This window comes from Stegostoma tigrinum, chromosome 22, assembly GCF_030684315.1.
Source record: "Stegostoma tigrinum isolate sSteTig4 chromosome 22, sSteTig4.hap1, whole genome shotgun sequence".
NCBI lineage: Eukaryota > Metazoa > Chordata > Chondrichthyes > Orectolobiformes > Stegostomatidae > Stegostoma > Stegostoma tigrinum.
The window spans coordinates 10,458,101-10,482,479 of NC_081375.1; the positions used below are offsets into that span (position 1 = coordinate 10,458,101).

The 24,379-nt window shown below is 40.6% G+C and overlaps 1 protein-coding gene across 13 annotated transcripts in view; it reads left to right on the top strand.

Moving 5' to 3' along the window:
* The window catches only part of bptf (bromodomain PHD finger transcription factor), a 153,068-nt gene that overhangs the window by 118,027 nt on the left and 10,662 nt on the right, over positions 1–24,379 (top strand). For 10 of the 13 annotated variants that reach the window (XM_059653625.1, XM_059653627.1, XM_059653628.1 and 7 more), the window contains 8 exons: positions 299–521; positions 1,102–1,748; positions 2,912–2,997; positions 13,279–13,504; positions 15,552–15,799; positions 16,692–16,865; positions 18,472–18,664; positions 20,498–20,582. In XM_059653625.1, coding sequence (XP_059509608.1) covers positions 299–521; positions 1,102–1,748; positions 2,912–2,997; positions 13,279–13,504; positions 15,552–15,799; positions 16,692–16,865; positions 18,472–18,664; positions 20,498–20,582 — 1,882 coding nt within the window. The remainder of the gene's footprint in view (positions 1–298; positions 522–1,101; positions 1,749–2,911; positions 2,998–13,278; positions 13,505–15,551; positions 15,800–16,691; positions 16,866–18,471; positions 18,665–20,497; positions 20,583–24,379) is intronic. The other 3 variants (XM_059653630.1, XM_059653635.1, XM_059653626.1) reach the window with 2 other exon arrangements.

The window sequence follows — 24,379 nt, forward strand, 5'->3', positions numbered from 1 at the left end:
CAAAGGTTGGGAATGTGTGGTTCATTAACAGCAGAGCACACCATTAAAATTTTTGCTCCTTCATTTAAAAAAAACACACTTTCTCTCAACTTGCAACTAATTGTGAGGAGTGGGTTGAGCTGTTAATTTTTTTTATTACCTTATTCTGTATTCATGTTAATATACCAATGTCCTTGTGTACCTTCGCAACTCCTAGAAAATCTCAGAAGCAACCAAAGTACTTTTTTGCTAAAAGGTTTGCATAATGTCGTCGATAAGACTTTTCTAATTGGTTATCATACTGCTTTCTTTGTTGTAGAGTGGAGGTCAGGGGTTGACTGTGGTGATTCAAGGGCAGGGACAAACAACGGGACAGCTTCAGCTTATCCCACAAGGTGTGTCAGTAATTCCTGGGCCAGGACAACAGCTAATGCAGGCAGCCATGCCAAATGGAACTATTCAGAGGTTCCTTTTCACACCTCTGCCAACAGTAACAGCATCAGCTGCTGCAACAACAGTAGCTTCTGCGACAACTGCACCAGGTAAGGAAATTCCCTTGCTGTCATTCGTTGTCAATGTATTAGTTTTAAAAATTTGTTAGTAAACACATGGAAAGTGTATTCTTAAAAATTGGATTTCTAAATGCTCGGCTACCATAAATAGATTTTTATTTTAAAAACTTTCTACACTTGTAGCTAGCCAGTGAATCCAGGTCAATCATGGACACCACAGGCCCAATAAAAATGTAAATGCAAAATACTACAGATGCTGGAAATCCAAAATAAAAGCATAGTACTGGAGAAATTCCAGCAGGTCTGACAGTACCTGTAGAGAGAGAAAGAGTTAATGTTTTGAATCTGATGTGAAGGTTCAGAACTGGAGAATAAAACTAAGTGTTCTTGACCAAAATGATACTCAAATGCTACCTTTCTTTACAGTTAAACATCAAAATTAATTTAATTCAGTGCAGGAAATTAACTTCTGTAAATTGTTGTACTAGTAACGTTGCAAATTATTTTACATGGAAAACCAGTTTTACTGTACTTATTACAATTAACAATCGCTTATTAATCATGTGTAATTTGCATGACATGCTAATGGTGGTATTTTAATTTTGTTCAGCAGCATCAACAGAACAGAAACAGGTGCAGACACATGTACAACAAATACAAACCCCGATCCAATCACCACCTCCACTTCCACCACCTTCTCCTGTTCAGACTTCAGTTGCCTCTCAGCCATTGACCTCCATACAGCCTGCTCAAACGCAGCCAACACAAGCCCAGCCTGTGGTCCAGATACAGTCTCCATCACAAGCTCAACCTGTCGTCCAAGCACAAGCTCCACCACAAACGCAAGTTCCTCCAACCCAAGCTGGAAATCAACTAAGTGTACAGTCTCCACAGCGACCACAGTTACAGCCTCAGCAACATCAAGCCACCATTCAGACAACGTCTCCACAACCTCAGCTTCATCCTCAAGTTCCAAATCAGACAGCAACTGACACTCAAGCACTGCCTCAGGTCACCCCAGGTGCGGTTCAGCATCAAATCAAACTACAGGTCCCTGTTCAGATTCACCAACCAGGTTTGACAGCAGCTCAACAGATTCAGAATGTGGTCAGTGTACAAACAGCCAGTGTCCAGGAGCACCTGCAGCGAATTCAACAAATCCGTGAGCAACAGCAGCAAAAGAAACAGCTGCAGATTGAGGCTAAGAGGGAGCACATGCTGCAAACTACAAATCAAAATGAAATTATTCAGAAACAGGTGAAAAACTCTTGATGTCGGAAGTTAAATGTATTTACTAGGTGCCTTGTGTGTAAATGTATGTAGTTGCAGTTGCCAAGATTTTGAGAATTGCCGCCAATGCTTGTGAATCAATTTAATTAGAAAAATATTGCATTATACACTCACTTTAAACAATGAATTTGCACCATCCTGTAGAGTTGTTAAAAATTTATTTTCTCTTCATGGCACCTGAGCTCATACATCCCTTGTATTAGGAGATGTACAGTAACAGCTAGGGTTTCTTGCCCTTTTTTAGTTTTAGGAAGATTATTCCCTCTGCTTACTGCTTTTCTGTAGTGAAGTTTATCCTGCAAAAACTCAAGTTGTAAACTGTAGTTCTTAAATGGTGCATCAGTTCATGGAAGCAGGTCATTATGAAGCTAGGTGTAGTCACTCATACTAAAACATTGCATCATAAAAGGATTTAAGTTTGCCACTCTCCCAATTTAGTTCCTAAACTGAATTTGTCTCCTTTGTATTTACCTACCTTCCCTCTTGATTACCCCCCATACACTTGTGATGGTGTGGTACAACGTACTGCCGAGAGAAAACGTGTTTCTTGTCAGGATCACTGCAGAATGCAGTCTGCTCAGTTGTCTAGTTGATAGGCTTACAAATGAGGGCAAAGCCATCATTGAAGTTTTTTTTGCAAATAATGTTTAAATTTGGTCAACAAATCAGAATTTAATGCTACTTCCTGCCAAGCCTATGAGATCAAGTTAATTGATTCAACCACGTACGAGGGGCTCTGAATGTAACCAGTGAATTTTATTTCAGAAGTGACCGTCTAGAAGTGACCTTGCCTGCTAGAAAATGCCCCCTGGAATTGCCTTGACTGTAAAGTTGAATGTCACCCATAATGTCACTGGGTGAATGTGTGTGGTGCTGGTTGAGTTCACTCTCTTCTTTTACTTTACCTTCTCCTTCACTCTCTTTAGCAATGTGCCCTTTTTTGTGCTGTTTTCCTCCACTGCTGACCCCACACACACCCCAGCTCAGCAGAAAAAAAACCCTGGCTATTACCAAAATACATAGCATCAACTGAGAATTTTCTTTTAACTAATCATTCAAATTTGAAACGTATACTACTTCTTTTGTCTGTTATCTTCTATGCATTAATTATTATTTTCCTTGTTGATAAGGTTGTAATGAAACAAAATGCTGTCATTGAGCACCTGAAAGCAAAGAGTAGGATGATGTCACCTGCAGAACGAGAAGAAAACCAGAGGTATGATTACTCAAAAAGAATAATGTTATTTGGCAGGGATTCTGTGGTTGTAAATAGATTTGAGAAGGACCTACGTGTGTAATTCAAAATTGCCAGCTATGCTATTCACCTATTAAAGCCAAGTGTTTTCGTAGCTGCCTCCTCTATTTCACACACAATTTTGCGTACTGTTCAAGTCCAACTGTTAATAGATGGCCCAGGATACAGCACGTTGTTTGAGATAAACACCATTCTACCTTTCTGTAAGATCATATTACATTTAAATTTGCTTTTACTCAAGTATTTTGATAACTCTGTCCAAGAAAGCTGTCTTTTTTTTTTAGTTTTACCTTGACCTCAGTTTGAAAGCTTCTTTTTAAACCATGTTTTTGTTGACTTTCAACACACATTGTTGTAAAATGATATTTTCTGAACAATATCAATTTTAATGAAACTCATTTAGTAATGTCTAGCCAGCCAATATTGATGAAAAGGAAAAGGGAATATTTTTGTTCCCAGTGAAGGGACCTTTATTTAACATTTTTGGAATAAGTTCAAATTTCATACTAACAAATATGGCCTTAAATCATGCCTGCATCACTGTTTAGCGTGTCCCATGACATCAGTGATAGGTGTTTCTTTATAGAAAGAACTGGGGGCAAGATCGTTCGTATTTCTGCTTGAGAACTTGGTTCGGAGCTGCGTAGTTGCCATCTTTAATGGGAAATACAGATTGATATCACTAGCGCTATCTAAGACTACAGATCTGTGTTGTTTTTCTTTGTCAATAATTGCAACAATTTACAATGCTGGGGTAATCTAACAGGTGGACGGTTTCAATTAGATCCCCCATGGGTATGAAAATTATGATTCTACAAAAATCACAAAATGCTCAATTCTGTTTCGTTCCCAAAACATCAAATAATTAGAGCAAAAGGTGTTTCCCCCAACACCCATACCCACTAAAACCATCTTATAGATCTTATAAAGACACAAACAGAAATTGCTGTAAAATCTCAGCAGTTCTGGAAGCATCTGTGGAGAGAAATCGGAGTTAATGTTTCAATCCACTGACTGAAATGTTAACCCTGATTCCACTCCTCAGATGCTGCCAGATTTTCCAGCAATTTCTGTTTTGGTTTCAGATTTCCAGCATCCGCAGTTCTTTGTTTTGGATTTTTATTTAATGTTATAAAGAGATTTGAAATGCGAGGCAGGTCCCTATGATTTGTACAAAAGAGCAAAGAGTTCTCTTTTTGTCGCATGAAAATGCCAGATTCTTAATTGCCGTGAGAAAGAGATGAGATAAAGCAGAACACCAAAAGTGTTTATCTCAAACAAAGTGCTGTATCCTGGGCCATCTATTAATAGTTGGACTTGAAAGTACACAAAATTTGTGTGTGAAATAGAGGATGCAGCTAATTAAAACACTTGGCTTTAATTTGGTGTTTTAATTGAGGTAGTTCTCAATCTAACAAAATGTACTGGTGGATTATTCACTATAATCCTTGGTAATTGCCTACTACTTTTTTCACATGTGTCAGCCACTTTTGTCAACCATTGCTAAGAACATTCTTATTCAGGATTTACAGCTATAATTCATAGCATGCACACTAAAAGTTTTTATATTTTAAAATTTCACTTTAAGATGTGACAATTCAATTTCCTTTCTTTGTAGTACATTTTTATTTGTGCTTCGAAGAACAAGTATTTATTTCCAACCTAATTGCACTTGCTGAGTGGCTTATGAGGTTATTTCAGAAGGCAAATGGAAATTCTAGTTTAGTGGACAATGCAGGAGGGCATGCCAGGAGCAACACCAGACATACCTAAAAAAAATGGGCTGTCACCCTGATGAAGCTAACACACAACTACTTAACACAAATAAAAATGTACTACAAGAAAAGGAAATTGAATTGCCACATCAGTGGAATTTTAAAATATATAAACTTTTAGTGTGCATGCTATGAATTATGGCTGTAAATCCTGAATGAGCAAGTTCTTAGCAATGGTTGACAAAGGTGGCTGACACATGTGAAAAAAGTAGTAGGCAATTACCAAGGATTATAGTGCTAAAGCATGCTAAACAACATAAGCAGTAAATGGTGCACAAAGCTAAGCAATCTCACAACCAAAGAATCAGATCTAAGATCTGTCGTCCTGCCACACCCAGACATGTGGTGGTAGACAGTTAAGCAATTCACTGGAGAAGGAGACTGCACAGGTATCCCCATCCTCAATGATGGAAGAGCCAAGCCCATCAGTGGATAAGGCAGGAGCATTTGCAACAATCTTCAACCATAAATTCAAAGTGGATAGTTCATTTCTGCCTCCTCCAGTGGTTCCCAGCTTCACAGATGCCTGTCTTTAGCCAGTTCAGTTCACAGCATGTGATATCAAGAAATGGCTAGAGGCATTGTATGGTGCCAGGGCTATGGACCCTGACAGTATTCTGGCAATAGCACTGAAGATTTGTGCTCCAGACTGTCATTGCCAATATGTTCCAGTAGAGCTACAGCAAACCTACCTGATAATGTGGAAAATTGCCCAGGTATGCCCTTGAGAGTCTGAAACTTGGATTCAGCCTAGCCTAGGCTGTATCCAAGCTTCAGACTTTCACCCTGTACACTAAAAGTAAGACATGTTCAACTTGGCCAATCACTGCCCAATCGGTCTACACTTAATCATCAGTAAAATGATGGAAGGTGATGTCAGCAGTGCTGTCAAGCAGCACTTGATCAGCAATAACCTGCTCATTGACACCCAGTTTGGGTTCCACCAGGGCCATTTAGCTCCTGACTTCATTACAGCCTTGGTTCAAACATCATCAAAAGAGCTGAATTCCAGAGATGAGGTGAGTGTGAGTGTGAGCCCTTGACATCAAGGCTGGATTGAACCAGGTGTTGAAGGAGCTCCAGCGAAACCTGAAATGGGGCAAACTCTCCATAGGTTGGGGTCATGTAGGAAGATGGATGTGGTTTTTGGAGTGATAATGGGAACTGCAGATGCTGGAGAATCCAAGATAACAAAGTGTGGAGCTGGATGAACACAGCAGGCCAAGCAGCATCTCGGGAGCACAAAAGCTGACGTTTCGGGCCTAGACTCTTCATCAGAAAGGGGGATGGAAGAGAGGGGAACTGGAATAAATAGGGAGAGGGGGGATGCGGACCGAAGATGGAGAGAAAAGAAGATAGGTAGAGAGGAGAATATAGGTGAGGAGGTGGGGAGGGGATAGGTCAGTCCAGGGAAGACGGACAGGTCAAGGAGGCGGGATGAGGTGGTAGGTAGGAAATGGAGGTGCGGCTTGAGGTGGGAGGATGGGATGGGTGAGAAGAAGAACAGGTTAGGGAAGCGGAGAGAGGCTGGGCTGGTTTTGGGATGCAGTGGGGGGAGGGGACAAGCTGGGCTGGTTTTGGGAATCTGACACAACCATCCAAGCTATTTTTCCATCCCCACCCTTGTCTGCCTTCCAGAGAGACCACACTCTCCACGACTCCCTTGTCCGCTCCACACTCCCCTCCAACCCCACTACACCCGGCACCTTCCCCTGAAACCGCAGGAAGTGCTACACTTGCCCCCACACCACCTCCCTCACCCCTATCCCAGGCCCCAAGATGACCTTCCATATTAAGCAAATGTTCACCTGCACATCTGCCAATGTGGTATACTGCATCCACTGTACCCGGTGCGGCTTCCTCTACATTGGGGAAACCAAGCGGAGGCTTGGGGACCGCTTTGCAGAACACCTCCGCTCGGTTCGCAACAAACAACTGCACCTCCCATTCGCGAACCATTTTAACTCCCCCTCCCATTCCTCAGACAACATGCCCATCATGGGCCTCCTGCTGTGCCTCAATGATGCCACACGAAGGTTGCAAGAACAGCAACTCATATATTCCGCTTGGGAACCCTGCAGCCCAATAGTATCAATGTGGACTTCACAAGCTTCAAAGTCTCCCCTCCCCCCAATGCGTCCCAAAACCAGCCCAGCCACTCTCCGCTTCCCTAACCTGTTCTTCCTCTCACCCATCCCTTCCTCCCACCTCAAGCTGCACCTCCATTTCCTACCTACCACCTCTTGCTGCCACCTTGACCTGTCCATCTTCCCTGGACTGACCTATCCCCTCCCTACCTCCTCACCTATACTCTCCTCTCTACCTATCTTCTTTTCTCTCCATCTTCTGTCCGCATCCCTCCTCTCCCTATTTATTCCAGTTCCCTCTCTTCCATCCCCCTCTCTGATGAAGAGTCTAGGCCCGACACGTCAGCTTTTGTGCTCCTGAGATGCTGCTTGGCCTGCTGTGTTCATCCAGCTCCACACTTTGTTATCTTATTATTGTGGTTTTTGGAGGTCAGTCATCACAGGTCTAGGACTCCTCTGCAGGAATACCTCAGGGTAGTTAGTGTCCTAGGCCCAACCATCTTTATCTGCTTGACAACAGCCTTCCCTCTTTCATAAGATCAAAAGTGGGGGTACTCACTGAAGATTGTGCAAATCTTCAACACCATTCGCACCTCCTCAGATACTGAAGCAGTCCATGTTCAAACACAACAAGACCTGAACAATATCCAGGCTTGACCTGACAAATGGCAACTAACATCCAGGTCACAAAAATGCTAGATAATAACCATATCCATTAAGAGACAATCTAAACGCTACGCTTTGACATTCAGTGATGTTACCATCAATGAGTTTTCCCACTGTCAACATGGTGGAGGCTACCATTCACCAGAAACTCAAATGGACTTTGCGTATAAATACAGTGGCTATAAGCAAGTCAGAGGCTAAGAATACTATGGTGAGCAGCTCACATTCTGACTCCCTAGAGTCTGCCCATCTTCTACAAGTCACAAGCCAGGAGTGTGATGGAATATTTCCATATTTGCCAGGAAGAATATGGCTCCAGCAAGGACAAGGCAGCCCACTTGATTGGCATCACACCCACAGGCATCCACTCCTTCCAGTAACGATGCTCAGTAACTATAGGTGTGCACTGTCTATGAGATGCACTGCAGGAATTCACCAAAGATCCTTAGCATCTTCCAAATCCCCGGTCACTTCCATCGAGAAGGACAAGGGTAGTAGGTGAATGGTAATGCCTCCATTACCTCCAAGTTCTTCTCCAGACAATTTACCATCCTGACTTGGAAATAGATCGCTGTTCCTTCAGTGTTGCTGGGGCAAAATCCTGGAATTCCTTCCCTAAGGGCATTGTTGGTCTACCTACAGCACATGGGCTGCAGCAGTTCAAGAAAGCAACTCACCACCACCTTTATAAGGCAGCAACAGACGAGCCACCCTGCAATGTGACATGGTAGCTCAGTGCTGCCTCACAGCACCAGGAATCCAGGTTCAGTTCCACCCTTGTGCGACTGTCTGTGTGGAGTTTGCACATTCTCCCTGTGTCTGTGTGGGTTTCCTCCCACAGTCCAATGGAGTGCGGACCAGGTGGATTGGACATGCTAAATTGCCGGTAATGTTCAGGGATGTATAGATTAGGTAGGTTATAGGGGGATGGATCTGGGTGGGATGCTGTGAGGGTGGGTGGTGTCTTGTTGGGCCGAAGGGCCCGTTTTTCCACTGTAGGGATTCAGTGATTCTCTTCTTCGATTCTGTGATCCCGCTAGTGAATAACAAAAGTTGTCAATGACATTTCTGTAGTTGTGGAGTCAGACATATGTCATACATATGCTTTATTCTGAGATAAGTGGTGGATGATGCTGTTAAGCAAGCATTTGTTGCATGTCCCCAATTACCTTTTGGAGATTGTGAACTGCTACCAAGGAATCACTGCGGCCCATCTGGTGGACAAATGCCCACAGTGTTCCTGGCACAGCAATTCCAAGCTTTAGACCCAGTGACATGAATTATTTTTCCACCCATCTGATACCCTTTACTTTTTAGATGGTAGAAGTTGTATTCAGAAAGGTGCTCCAAAGATCTTTGGCACGTTTCTGCAGGACATCCAATATGTTACACTGCTGTGTGTGTTGATGGTGGAGGGAATGAATGTTTAAGTTGGTGAATGGTGTTCCAGTCAAGCAGGCTGGTTAGCTCTAGGTATTGTTTTGCTTCTTGAGTGTTATTTCAGCTGCAATCATCCAGGCGAGCGAGGAATGTTCTGTCACATTTTGACCTGTGTTGAAGATGATAGACAGAGGTTTGAGTTCCCATCCTCTGATCTGCTGTTGCAACCACAATATTTATATGCCTGGTTCAGTACATTGGCTGATCAATGATGACCTCCAGGTTAATGATAGTGGGGGATTTAACAATGTTAATGTCAAGGGCAGATGGTTAGATTTCCTCTTGTTGGAAATCACCATTGCCTGAATGTGCCTTGAATATACCTTCCTGTTTATCAGCCCAAGCCTGAGTGTTGTTTAGATCTTGGCATGTACTGACATATACCTGTAACTTGTAGAGTTGTGAATGGTATTGAACACTGCAATCATAGTGCACATTGTCACTTATGACCTTTATGATGGAAGGATGTTAATTGAAGCAGCTTAAAATAGTTGGGTCTAGGGCATCACTAGCTATTCCTGCAGTGATGTTCTGGGACTCTTTAATCAACCTCCAACAATCACAACCATCATCTTTTGTGCTGGGTATAACTTCAACCTATGGAGAGTTCTCATTTGTATCCGTTGACTTCAATTTTGCTCTGCTTTCTTGATGTATGCGTGGTCTCTCCCATACGCTAGGTGAGATTTTAATTTGTGATGTGCAGCAATTGTTCAGTTCTCTGCATTAACAACACAAGGGCAAAAAATCATAACGCCAGGTTAAAGCCCCACAGGTTTATTTGAAAACACAAGCTTTCAGAGTCCTTCAGGAGCAAGTGTTCGTGAAAAAGTTTGCATCAGACACAGAATTTACAAGCAAAAGATCAAAGGGTCATAGACCTGATGTGAATGTATTGAACAAATCTAAGATGGCTGTTAAATCTTTAATCAGTTAGAAACGAGTGTGCAGGTTTCGGTTGATTAAAATGCAAATCCCAGAATTTATTTCAAGTCATTGCCCCAAGATAACTAAAGGTTTTCTAAGTATACCAGAGGCACCATCTCAGGTCAGACAGCGAATTTGAGGTATGAAGCCTTATTTAGAATCGGTCTGTGTTTTAATCCAGAGTCAGACTGCTTTTATTTCCAAATGCCACATTGACTGTCTACAAAATGTGTGCTTTTTGGATAAAATAGAATGTATCTACAATAACAAGTCTGCAAATGCACGTTCGCTCTGTGCGCCTGTGTTGGGGGCGGGGAGGAAGTGAGGACACAGAGGAAGGAGGGTGGTGGGAGGGGTGGGCGCATGCGTGTGTGCATGCACACCAGATGGAGGCGGGGAAGTGGTGAGAGACAAAGGGAGATGAGAATCTCCAAACAGGGATGCTCCCTCTCAGTGGGGGAACACTTCAGCGGTCAAGGACATTTGGCCTTGCATCTTCAGATAGCAGACTTTGGATATGCAACAAGGCAGAGTTGCCAAACAGAGACTGATAGCCAAGTTTGGCACACATGAGGATAACCTCACCCAGAATTTTGGGTTCATGTCACACTACAGGTGATCTCTCCCTCCCTCTCCCTCACCCTCCCATCATGACCCCCTGCCACACACAAGCTCACGCACAGGCACACCCCTCAAATGCATTGTCCGGTCTAAGTTGCCACCTCTGGTATGTTCATAAAACCTTCTGATATCTTGGGCCAGTGACTTGAAATAAATTCTGGGATTTGCATATTAATCACCCGAGACCTGCATCTCATTTCTAACTGATTAAAGATTTAACAGCCATCCTAGGTTAGTTCAATACATTTGCATCAGTTCTGTGACCTTTTGATCTTTTGCTTATAAATTTTGTGTCTGATGCAACCTTTTTCACTAACGCCTGAAGAAAGAACAAGACTCTGAAAGCTTGTGTTTTCAAATGAACCTGTTGGACTATAATCTGGTGTTGTGTAATTTTTGACCTTGTCCACTCCAGTCCAACACTGGCACCTCCATATCATGGTCTCCAATATAAGGCAAACCAACACGAGGTAGCATTCAAGATGGGTTTCGAGCCATCTGCACATGTGGTTTAGTGATGTTAGTCTTCACAACAGTCTTGGTTGTGCAGGTGTGCCCTCTGTACGTGGTTGTCATTATGACTGGTGCGCGTGTAGTTCTTGTATTAGCTTTTTATGAGGCTGTTGTACACTTGTGTTGTTCAACAGACTCTAAATTTAACAGTAGTGCATTATGAAATGGCAAAATGACTGTGAATGTGGAATCTGTGGCGTCAGAAAACAAAATGCTAGAAAGCTAGAGCAAAATAACGCCCTACCTGTGTACGTGTGTTGTGCTCTATGGGTGTCATTGGAGTTTGTTTCCAACCTGTGAATATATGGCCAGTGCATTTTTATGACTGGCAGCTGCTGTTCATTTCTTTGGCAGTAATGTAGTAGCATTGTAGCACTCTGTTTGTGCACTGATGTGCTCAGTGCCTTACTTGGTAGTGACATTGCAATCTTACTAACAAAGTTGCCACCACTTGCAGTTCATCAGAAGGTTGGTATTAACATTATCAAATCCAAACAGTAGTTAAAAGATAACATTTAATACAAATACAATTTTTGGAGAGCCTGAGTTTGAACACTAGTATATCCCCCTCATTTTTAATATTTGTTAGGGAGCGTTTAGGTTTTCTGTTTCAAACAAGAAAACATTTGTGCTATGTTCGCAATAACATTAACTTTGTCTGTTGAGTTTTATATATCTGTCTTGATCTCAGAATATCTCAAAGGGGTTTACATGTTTGTAGTGGAGTCACTTATAATGTTGGAAACAGAGCAGCCACTTTAGCTGGTGATCATAACGGATTTTTTTTTGTTTCTCATGCTGCCTCTTGAGATTTATGCTGGACACCAGAGAGGGTGATTCTGGGTTTCAAAATAATTAATTGGAATAATTTGCAACACTTCAGCCCCCATAATTCAGACAAGCCTTCAGTCTGACACTTCAGTTAAAATGTTCTGCCACCAACTGTGCAGCATTCTTTAGAGTCTGGAGTGTTAGGCCAGAATTGCATAGAATTTAAACCATCACTTTTTGACTCAGAAGAAAGACCCTGCCACTAAACCATGCTGTTAGTTATACTGCCACTTGCACATGTTAGGCAGTATTGATTAAAACTTCGGAGCAGAATGTATCCTTGCATGTCCTGTTGTTATGATTCATGACTAATTATTTTCTGAGTAAGTTACTGTGCATTCAATCATTAATGAGAATTTATAATGAGTAACTGTCTATTCATTAGTGAAACTTGATGTCATCGTAAGTAGAGTTAATTAAATGTGATGCTGTTCTGAAACTGTTTCTGTCAAACACATTTAAAACTTCACAGAATGGACAGAGATAACAAGTTTATTCTCTTTGGAATTGTATGACAATTCAACTGATTGGATTTCCCCATTTTTGTTCCTGAACCTGCTTATTTCCAAAGAATAGCTTCTGTGATTTCCTGCAATCGAGTTTTTTTGTTCCAAAATGGCTGTCATTGGTCCAACCGCAAAACCATCATTCTCTTAATTATCCACTAGTTCATGGTTCATTTCATATGTGTTACATCTTGTAGACCATAAAATTTCTTGTTTTAATCCCTTGTTTGTGATAATAGCCCCTAAGGACTGTACAAGGTGTCCTTCATGTCACCAAACAGGAATTGTCCGCCTCCTCCTTGGTCATTCTGCTCAACACATAATTGACCTTAGTAGCCTTGGCGATCACAGATGTAAATAAACTGTTTGACATCTGATTAATTATTCTCAGAATTTTGAACTGGAATGTCAGAGGAATGTATGAATTCATTTTAGTTTATTTTCAAGTTCATAAAATGGGAGTTAAGTGGAAATTTACATAGATTTCCCAGATTTTGCTACAACAGTTTCTTCCTGGACAGGTAGTAGCTGTTATTCTAATATCAGCACATTTATTCAACTAAAATTGTTGTTCATGAAGAATAGTTCAGTGTCTGTGAAATCCATCATTCAGAAGGATGTTGGATGCTTTCATGGCAGTAAAATTTCCGAAGAAGGAAATTATTCAATCTATGATCCTAGAATTGCATGTTAATATGGCAGAAGATGTGATTTCTGAATGTATCCATTGGTTGGTTGGTTGTAATGAATGAAGAAATGATTATGTAAGGAATTTTTTTTGCAGTTGGCCAACGCAAAATGTTTCATGAAAAATCGAAGTCACTGAAGTGTGTTGGAGATCTCTTTCACTTTATTTATTTCTCTCTTTGAATCCAGAATGATTGTCTGTAACCAGGTTATGAAGTATATTCTGGATAAAATTGACAAGGAAGAAAAACAAGCAGCGAAGAAACGGAAACGAGATGAGAACGTGGAGCAGAAGCGCAGTAAACAGAATGCCACCAAGCTATCAGCATTGTTGTTCAAACACAAAGAACAGTTGAAGGCTGAGATCCTAAAGAAAAGGGCATTGTTGGACAAGGAGCTTCAAATTGAGGTGCAGGTACGTGACAAATAAGCATCAAGAACCCTAGATTTCCCTTAAATTTTTCTTTACAGCGCTTCAGAATTTTCAGGTCACACATAACTTTTTAAGGTAGTAAATCACCTCATTACTTTGAAGCACAGTCCCTGTTGTGGCAAAAATAAAAGCTATGATTTTTTTTTCCAAAACATGGTGCCAGGAGCAGCAGTGAAATGAATAATTACTGGAATCTTTTGGCTATGTCAACAGAGAAATTTTGAGGAATGGAAGAGCAAAGCTGTTCTTTGCATACCTCCATGGTTTCAAACGTTTATAACTCTCAAGTTGTATTTCATAGAATTGTGAATTCTTGCAAATGTTTCAGCTCTCCATGCCTGTACCTGCATGCTCATTAACTAATTGTGATAGCTCTTCCAAACATCTCCTTTTTCCCAAATGTTGAAAATGATTCTGTTCCAAGTTTACGTCTGATTTCTGTGAAAATTATGATTGCATCTGCCTCCTACTCAAGTACGAGATTTCAAATCAATGCTTATTCTTTTAAATAATTCTCCTCATCTCTCTCTGGTTATTTTAACAATTTCTTTTAGATCTGTATTGTATCCTCCGCTTACTAATGCATGCTTATTTACTCTACCAAATACCCTCAAGTTCATTTGAGTTGTCTTTATTCTGAAAAGATCAGTCCCAGTTTACATAACATTCCACATCATTTATGTTCCTCATTTCAGGTATTATTCTTAATGTTCCTTCTCAGTCCTTCCTAAAGCATGGTGCCCAGAACTGACAGAATATATTAGTTAAGGCCTAATTAGTGCTCCTCTGATGTGCCTGTAACTAGAGTTCAACTGCAAATTGAATAAAATTGGAATAAGAGCCAGAGATACAGGTTTAGGAGTAAATGTTTAGTATAATATTCTTATGTGTGCTTGAAATCCCTTTCTAAGGCAACAGATTTTTTTGCACTTTTAACTTAACAAGTTGTGCCATTTTCAATATTTCAGAATGTGAGCCGTCTCCACTATACCACAGGACTCTGTTTCCGCATTACTTTTAAAATTGTACTATTTAGTTTCTTATTATGTCCCTTCATTTTCTTATTCTTCATTTCACATTCCATCATTTCATTACTCTGCATGAACTTTAATTTATGTCTGCACATTTCACTACGTCCTGAAGTGTGCAATTGCCCCCTTTGTTGTTCACTGCATTTCTAATTTCTGTAAGTCAGCTGCTTGTTTGGAAATAATGCATCTTGTATCCAACTCCAGATTCTTCATATGTATCATAAAATGTTGTGGTCTGAATGCTGATCTCTGGGGAACATTGCTGTATGTTTCTGTCCAATCTAAAAAACAATTTAACACTACCCTTGACATTCTGCCTTTTAGCTGATTGTTTGATTTTAGCCATGTTTCCCCTTTAATTCTTGAATTTTAAATTTTCTTAAATTATTACATAAACAGATGCTTGCACTTTATTCCTGCCTAGCTTTTTTTAAAAGCAGACATCTTCCACTTCTAATTTTATGCGGTTGATTTTTTTAGTGCATTTTCACATTCTGAATTTAGACAGTGGTACAGTTCAGTCTGGGTGGAATAATATCCTTAAGTGCCAAAGGGTAGAACACGTTGCTTCCAAGGAGCATTGCACATAACAATTTAACCAAAAACTATATTCAGCTTACTCATCTGAAACAATCAGTTTCCTCTGACAGGCAATGCCAACGTCTGTGCCTCAAACTTATCTCACATAGGCAAGCGAGAGTTTAGATGACCATCAGCAGCAGTTAACGCTTATGAATAAACTGTCTGCATTCTGGCCATCACTACTGTCACAAGAGTCCTGGCTAGAAGACCAGGAAGTGAAATCTAAACTTGAAAAAATGGTGCAAAATGTGTCAAATCCTTCAGTACGATATCTTTGCTTTCAGATGTGCAAGATCCTGTTTGCAGCGGTGTATTGACGCACAGAGGCGTTCTGAGTTCTTATGCAGTTGACAACATTCTCTATGTAGTTTATAGCAGTTTGTTTCTGTTGACTGAAATTTTGTTTGTTTTGACAGGAGGAGCTGAAAAGAGACAGAAATAAGTTACGGAAGGAGAAAGAGAAGGCGCAGGCAGCTGCTATGCAGACTGCAGCCATTGCCGCTGCAAATGCTGTCCAAGTGGCTGTGACACAGAAGCGAAAGCGAGAAGAGGAGAAAGAGCCTGCAAAGGTCAAGAAGAAAAAGATGATTTCTACTACCTCAAAAGAATCCAAGAAGGACACAAAGCTTTACTGTATTTGCAAGACACCTTATGATGAATCAAAGTACGTGATCAATAAATGTTTTGTTCTATCAAAATTTCATTATTAAAATAGAAACTTTTCCAGTTCTGTTCTCTATTCCAATCAGATGTTTAGACCGCAGTTTGTAGAAGCAAAAGTAGACCATTTGGCCCATTGAGTCTGCTCTGCCATCTGATGTGATTATGCTGATCTGATAACACTCAACTCCATTTTCCTGCCTTTTTCTCCAGAACTCTAGATTCCCTTACTGATGAAAAATTTACCTCAGCCTTGAACATACTTAATGACTCTGTATCAATTATACACATACTGGTTCAATGCAGCTGATGTCTTTGTCTTTCTTGGAGACTGGTTCTCTAGTTTTGAACAGGCACAAGTCGGCAGATGCTGGTGAGAACCGTCTGATTTTCTGCAGTGAAAGTCCAAATAGAAAGTGGACAGATTTTTCTGGTTACTTTTTGTGATCGGAATTAGACACATTTCCAAGATGGTAGCAAAGAGCTATAAATACTTATTTTGTTTTCCATATCAGAACAATCTTTACCACATCTGGTTTTCTTTTGCTTCCTCATACCATGCACAGTTTTTGTGTTTTCACTTTCAACTTCTCTTATCCATGTAATACTCCCAACCAGCCAAAGGACATTTTCAATGCATTTGTCATTGGTTACTGACAGATGTTTAAGTGCAGATATAATCCACTTCAGCCCCCCCATCTTCAAAAAGTAACAATGTCCTGGCTGATATTGGGGGTGCTGCTGTGTGGATTGTTGAGAGAACCAATCCCTTATCATACTCTAGGCCTGGCACCAGAGTGCTGCACCAACACCTTGCCTCGTCATAAAAGGCTTGGGGCTCACCGGAACGAGAAAAAAAACTTAAACACACTCAGCTGTGTGTGTTCGTTTTTCAGGTTCTACATTGGCTGTGATCTGTGTACGAACTGGTATCATGGAGAATGTGTTGGTATCACAGAAAAAGAGGCTAAAAAAATGGATGAGTACATTTGCAATGAATGTAAACGAGCACAGGAGGGCAGCAGCGAGGAGCTCTACTGTATCTGTAGAACACCATACGACGAATCACAGTAAGCTGAAATGTCAACAAAGACTTTTTATTGGCCTGAAGTAGTTTCACTTTTGAGAGTCAGGCCTGCAGTACTGTCCTCCTCAGATGTTTCTTACCTACTGATTGTGATGCAGACTGCATGAAATCATATTAAGCTTGCCTGTGATATTAGATATAACTTTGCTTTTGAAACCTCCCCTCTACAGGCCAGGGCTTTCATAATTTATGTTTCTCCAGTGTTCTCATTTTTTTCCCTACACTTTGGGCTAATGCACTTAATGTACAGACAGTTCTCCAGTATCTTCCATTCAGCTGCTAAGGTTACCACCTAACTTTCCAATTGTTTTCTGCCCCTTTCCTTGTCAGGTGTGCTGTCCGTTGCTTGTCACAGCAATTATGGTAACCTGACCAAACAAACACTCTTCATTTATCAGTTCACATCATGAAGATTGGCAGGCTGTTGATCCATGTGAGGCAGGGCTAATGATGTCCTTGCCAACCATAAACAGTTTCATCAAGAATAGCAGTCAGAATTAAGAGACCTAAATGTTCCCCATTCCCCAATTCCTACACTAATATCATAATCCAATGAGAAATTGACAAACTGCAAAGACTGGAAACCAAACCAAACCAAACCTCCTCCTGACCTGTATGGCTCTGTTTCTTATTGTCTGTCTGAGTCATAGTAGCTAACTGCAGCATTGTGTTTTGCTCTTTTATCTACTTGGGGAATTTGTAGAAACACAAAGATTGGCCTTTCAGGTAGGAGAAAAAAATCTTGATTTCAGAGACAACTGGTTTAAAAACTCTTGAAATCTGCAGGAGGGAATCAGAATAACAGCTTTTGCAAGGTTTGTGATGAACATTATATAGTGGATTTTTTTCAGGATTCAAATGTCACATTCTGAACTTTGTTTAAAGAAAGCTCTGTTTTGTAATTTTGACAAAATTTAACGTGCACTCATTTCAAAATGAAAGCAGAATTCAGTGCAAAAGTAGTGTCACAAAGAATATATACTTGTTGTAAAATACACTTGGTAAATTCTTATCCCTTAATTTTGCAGTAATGTTCATTCATTTTGTGGGAGTTTTTAAAATTTTGAAATACAAACAAAAGGGGGAGATTATATTTGATTTACTTCCCAATTTAAAAAAATTCCGAATTCCCCAATGCCTCAATCTTGCACATATCCTGTGATATTGTTCCAAAATCTGAATTTGATTTTCTTTTCCTTTCAAGTTTTCCTCACCCATCTCTGACCATCTCCCCAGCTATCGACTTGTTTGGTACATGTCAACACCTAGACTCTATAGGTTCCTTGCACAAATGACTATCCTTTATGTTTTAACTTTCATTAAGTTACTTAACCTCAAAATTCTTTGACTGTCTAGGAACAGGGAACTAGAATGATGATTGATACCCCCCCCCCTGGGGGATTTCACCTGAGGCCTCCAAATCTGCAAAATTCAACTAGTTTTTCAGTAAATGTTTGGTGTGATCAGATGGGAGGGCCCTGATAAAATAATGAATAATCCATGGTGCATTTTGTTGATGCTGTTGATTTGGCTGTTTTTTTTGAACTGGAAGATTATAAGAAAACTGTATATATTGTTTAAACCTCCAGGTTTTACATCGGTTGTGATCGCTGCCAAAACTGGTACCATGGACGTTGTGTTGGCATTCTACAGAGTGAAGCAGATCTCATTGACGAGTATGTTTGCCCACAGTGTCAGTCTACAGAAGATGCTATGACTGTTCTTAGCCCGCTTTCAGACAAAGATTATGAGGGTCTTAGACGAGTGCTGCGCTCTTTACAAGTAAGAAAATTTTCCAAAATAATTTCTAATAAAACTTCTGTCACCTTTTCATTTCATGCGTCTTCTTGCATTTATTTTATGTTTTTCTTCTACTTTCACCCAAAAGCTCCCGCCGCCTTTACCAGAAAATCAGATGTCAACTTAGGTAGTAGCTTTCCATTGCTCAGGCCAGTGATACTCTGCCTGTAACAATCTTTAACAATCCTGTAATTGGGGGTGGGTGTGTGCGGATGGGTGTGATGGTACTGATTTGTTGTTCTTTACTTCATCCTGACCAAAAGAAATTAAACTGACAGCTGGTAGCTGGAAAGAAATAAACTTGCTGTAGAGAAATTTAGGTGTAGAGGCTCTGTCTTGAAAGCATTGTGCACCAGCTATCTCCACTGATTTGAACAATCCAAACATGAAGTAAGTCTGCAGTAAGATGGTGATTTTTGTTTTAAAAGAAATGAACTTTCAAAGCTATTAAATGCTGTCTCTCCATCTTATTGCCATCGTAAAATAAAATGTGAATTAAAGATATACCTGTAAAAGTCTGTACAAAATAGATCGTTTTCTAAGATAACAAGGTGTAGAGCTGGATGAACACATCAGAGGAGCAGGAAGGCTGATGTTTCGGGCCCAGACCCTCCTTCAGTCTAGGCCCGAAACGTCACCCTTCCTGCTCCTCTACTGCTTGACCTGCTGTGTTCACCTAGCTCTACACCTTGTTATCTCAGATTCTCCAGCATCTGCAGTCCTACTATCTCTGATCCTTTTCTAATTTTTTTTTGATAAACCTTCAGCAATTAGCTTCTGTTAGTATCTGGAGCTGCCAGTGTTTAGTCCACTTAATACATTGTTTTATTCTATTTGCTACTGCGGATCTATGATGTAAGTATGTCTCCCACCCTCATCTGTGCCTTAAACAGCAGAGAAATGATTAACTAGCACAAGTTGAGCCTCACTGGTTCAATAAGCATTGTATTTGCAGAGAGGTTTGCATTAACTTTTTCTTCTGGATCTTGAAATGGGGACTTGTCAATGGGTTTATGGATGCTGAGTGAGACCCTGATAAATCACATTTTGCAATATTGTCATTTGGATTGTATTTGGCACAATTCACCTCTGAGCAGCCAGGCTTCAGACAAGAAGTTTCAAGTGTTCCTGATTCTCTTTGTTCTCACCAACCCGCATGATTTATTTTGTTCTGCCCTCCTGCCCAAGAACAAGTTTAGGTATGCCAACCTGTGTGAGAAAACAGAAGATGTGTAAAGTGTTTTGTGATGGTGCTGATGAATATTCACTACAACAATGATTTGGATTTGAAAGTTTCTACTTGATTGCTGCATTTATCAAGCTGCCAGGCTGATGTTAAGCATTGGAGCCACAGTACATGCTGCTACTACAGGGATAAAGTTGGGATCACATTCCACATATATAGTTTCGTAACTGTTAGTATATTGTTCATTTGCTGGAAAAATTGCAATCACATGGGTGACAAGTAGATTTGGAAAGAGAGATATATGTTACGAATACCCTTTCCCTTCCAAACTCTCATTCCCAAACTTTCTGCTGCACTCCTGAAAACAATTACTTGTTCTCAGGTGTGATTCCACAGCTTTTGGTAAGCATTCAGCATTTATTTCAAGTGCCTTAGCAGTGAGGAGCAGACATATTAAACAAAAAAAATCTAAAATGCACAAAATTAGCAGTGAGTTTTTGCCGATTATTTATTTCACCCTGTTGACCTTGTTTTTCATTAAAATTTAATTGATTGTAAACATGAAAACTCTATATCTTAGTGATTCCAGTAAAACATGGTGAAACGTAAAAACTTTAATTCCTCAACAGGCTCATAAAATGGCTTGGCCCTTTTTGGAACCAGTAGATCCCAATGATGCACCAGATTATTATGGCATCATCAAAGAGCCAATGGGTAAGTCATTCGGTTTTTGTACTTTAGCCTGGTACCAAGGTAATTTTATTAGTTGGTCTGTTGAAGTTGCTGCCTGTGACGTACATGTTCCAGCCTCAACTGGGGCATTGAGGACACAAGGATGCTTCATGAATCAAAAGGGTTCATATTTGTCAAACATTCTTTATTGAGGCTGCCTGGAAAGCTGTTTGAACAGGACCAGGAGTAGGTCACCAAACCTCAGCATTGTGCAGTGACATGAGAAAAGCATGAATGGATAATCAATGTTTCCTATAATAAACTGTCCATCCCAGTTGTGATAGAAGAGCTTGCTGCTCCATTCACTGCCTGAGATTGTGGATGAAGAATGGCTACTTTGTAGAGGTACTTGTAGATTGCTGATCTGCACAGCCATTTTGCATCTTGGGTCAGGCCCTTCAGGGTGAGTGAGGGGCTTAAAGATAAAAAAAAATCTTTAAAAACACTTTGTGCAGGTATGAATGGATCAATTTCATGTCTAATTTAAAGAGTATTCTTTTTATAAAAATTTCAGTGTGTGATCCTAATAAAATGTGGAAGCCATTGGAATGATCTAATGGGGGTTTAAGTTTAGATAAAGAGAAGGAACAAATTTAATCAAAACATTCACTCAAAAGCCAGGTTGTATAATACCGAAAATGTTTTTTAAAATTTTCTGATTCACGATTTGTATAATACTCGTGGCAGCCTTCTCTTAATCCCATTGTATCTCATCATCAGTTTCGTTTCTTTTTAAGTCACTCATGCTTGTCTTCTGGTTCCATTTACTTCAAGAATTTAATTTGCAGAAGAGTAATCCAACCAACAAAGTAGACTATATGTTATGACTTTGAAAGCCACCTGTTTTTGTGTTGATGAAAAATCAGGGACATAAATATGGAGATGAAAGGGGCTTATTTTCTTGTCTTTCACACTTAAGTAACTGTGATCTCATGTGCGATGACTGTTTGAAGGCAGTAGCCAGGGTGTGCAATGATAATAATCTGCCTTCACAAGACATTCAACATGATGGTTTATTAAAATTTCTCATTTAGCAGAGAGGGTGTGGAAAATCTTTTATGGTCCAGTCACTTAAATCACATTACTGGGCTTTATTATGAGACTTCATTTATTATGACACTTAAATAATGTTTAAGGAGCATAGAAAAAGTTTGCTGTTCACAAAGCAAAGTGATGAGTTTTCTAAAGTGTGATTTAAGAAAATTGCTGTGCCCATGTAACTAGACCTCCTTTAAATTTTTGGTTGTGGCATAAGAATTACTGGTTCGGGCGAGTATTTCTCCACTGTTTGGAGTGGAGCTGCCTGTTGTTAGATTACCATTCTCAGTTCATAGAACAATACAGCGCAGAACAGGCCCTTTGGCCCTCGATGCTGCGCCGACCTGCGAACTAATCTAAGCCCCTCCCCTACACTATACCATCATCATCCATATGCTTATCCAAGGACTATTTAAGTGCCCCTAATGTGGCTGAGTCAACCACATTGACAGGCAGGGCGTTTCACGCCCTTACCACTCTGAGTAAAGAACCTGCCTCTCACGTCTGTCTTAAATCTATCACCCCTCAATTTGTAGCTAGCATTCACTCTAGTAACTGTTCTTCAGCTCAGAGCCTGTTCAGTTTGTTGACAGATTATTCAACTGTGGTTGCTTTGAAGCCAAGCTGGCTGCTGCCCTCGCCCAGTTTTTCCATTTGCACCTTGTCAGGCAGGACTTGCAAGATTGCAATTCAGAGAGATTTAAAGATCCATTAAAAATGGAGGAAACAGGACAATTACAGCCCATGTTTGAATAGCCTGTAGCTATTAAGAGCACTTGATAGCAGATTAAACCTCACTAGTGAGCAAATTATAAATTATTGGAGGGAGGCAGTGGCGTAGTGGTTTTATTGTTGGACTGTTAACCTAGAGACCCAGATAATGGGTTCGAATCCCACCACGGCAGATGGTGGCAGATAAAAATATCTGGAATTAACAGTAAAACGATGACCATAAATCCATTGTTGATTGTTGGAAAAACCTGCCTGATTCACGAATGTCCTTTAGGGAAGGAAACTGCAATCCTTACCTACCCTGGCCTACCTGTGACTCCAGACCCACAGCAATATGGTTGGCTCTGAATTGTCCTCAGGGCTATTAGGGATGGACAGTAAATGCTGCCCGGCCTCCAACATCCACATTTCATTAATGAATAAAGAAAATAAAAATTAATTTTTTCCTCACGTGACATTTTCACATTTGCAAATCACTTTCTAAATTTGTGCCCTCTCATCTTCTATCTTTTTACACGTGGGAACAGTTTCTCCCTAGCTTCTGTCCAAATCTCTTCTGTGAACCCTTCTGTGACATGATCTGTTAGCCTTCTCCCAAGGGGAGCAACTCCAACTTCTTCAATCTGTTTTCATAACTGAAGTTTCTCAACCCTGGAGCCATTCTTGTAAACCTGTTACACTTTTTCAAGTACATTCACATCTTTCGCCCAGACTGTAAACAGAACTCCAGCTGAGATCTTAAGTCTCTTGTTCACATGACCTCCTTGCTCTGGTACTCTTGCCCCTATTAATAAGACCGAGGATACTGCAGCTTTATTAACTAGTCACTTCACCTTCGGTGGCCAGTGCATATATACACAGCCAAGCCCCTCTGCTCCTACATCCCTTTAAGAATTTTATGCCTTATTTTGTATTACCTGTCCATATTCTTCCTACCAAAATACATCACCTCATACATAATTACATACAGTTTTGTCTGCCACCTCTCTGCCCACTCCACCAACTTGACTAGGTCCTTTAGGACTTTCCCCGCACACCAAGAATTAGATCGTTAATCCGTATCAGGAAAAACAAGGGTCCCAATACCAGCCTCGGGGATTCAACTACAAACCATCTTCCATTTCAAAAGACAATCATTGACCATTACTCCCTGTTTTCTATTAGAGTCATGGAAATGTACAGCAAGGAAAAGATCTTTCGGTCCAACTTGTCCATGCCAACCAGATATCCTAAATAAATCTAGTCCCATGAGCCAGCATTTGGCCAATTTCCCCTCTAAACCCTTCCTATTCATTCATATACCCATCCAGATGCCTTTTAAATGTTGTAATTGTTCTAGCCTCCACCACTTGCACTTGCTCTTGCACATCATACCATACACACACCACCCTCTGCATGAAAAAGTTCCCCCTTGGGTCTCTTTTCAACCTTGCCCCTCTCACCTTAAACCTGTGGCCTCTAGTTTCGTGCTCCCCCACTCTGGGGAAAAGACCTTGTCTATTTACCCTATCCATGCCCCTCATGATTTCATAAACCTCTATAAGGTCACCCCTCAACCTCTGACACTCCAGGGAAAATAGTTTCATCTTGTTCAACCACTCCCTGTAGCTCAAATCCTCCAAACCTGGCAGCACCCTTGTAAATCTTTTCTGAACCTTTTCAAATTTCACAACATCCTTCCCATAGCAGGGCGACCAGAACTATGTACCGTATTCTAAAAATGGCCTCATCAATGTCCTGTGCAGCCGCAACATGAACTTTACACTCAATGCACTGACCAACAAAGGCAAGCATACCAAATGCTGCCTTCTCTATCCTATCTACCTGGGACTCCACTTTCAAGGAACAATGAACCCGCACTCCAAGGCCTCTTTGTTCAGCAGCACTCCTGAGGACTTCGCCATTCAGTGTATAAGACCTGACTTGCCTTGCCAAAATGCAGCACCTCCACATTTATCTGAATTAAACTTCATCTGCCGCTCCTCAGCCTATTGGCCCATCTAATCAAG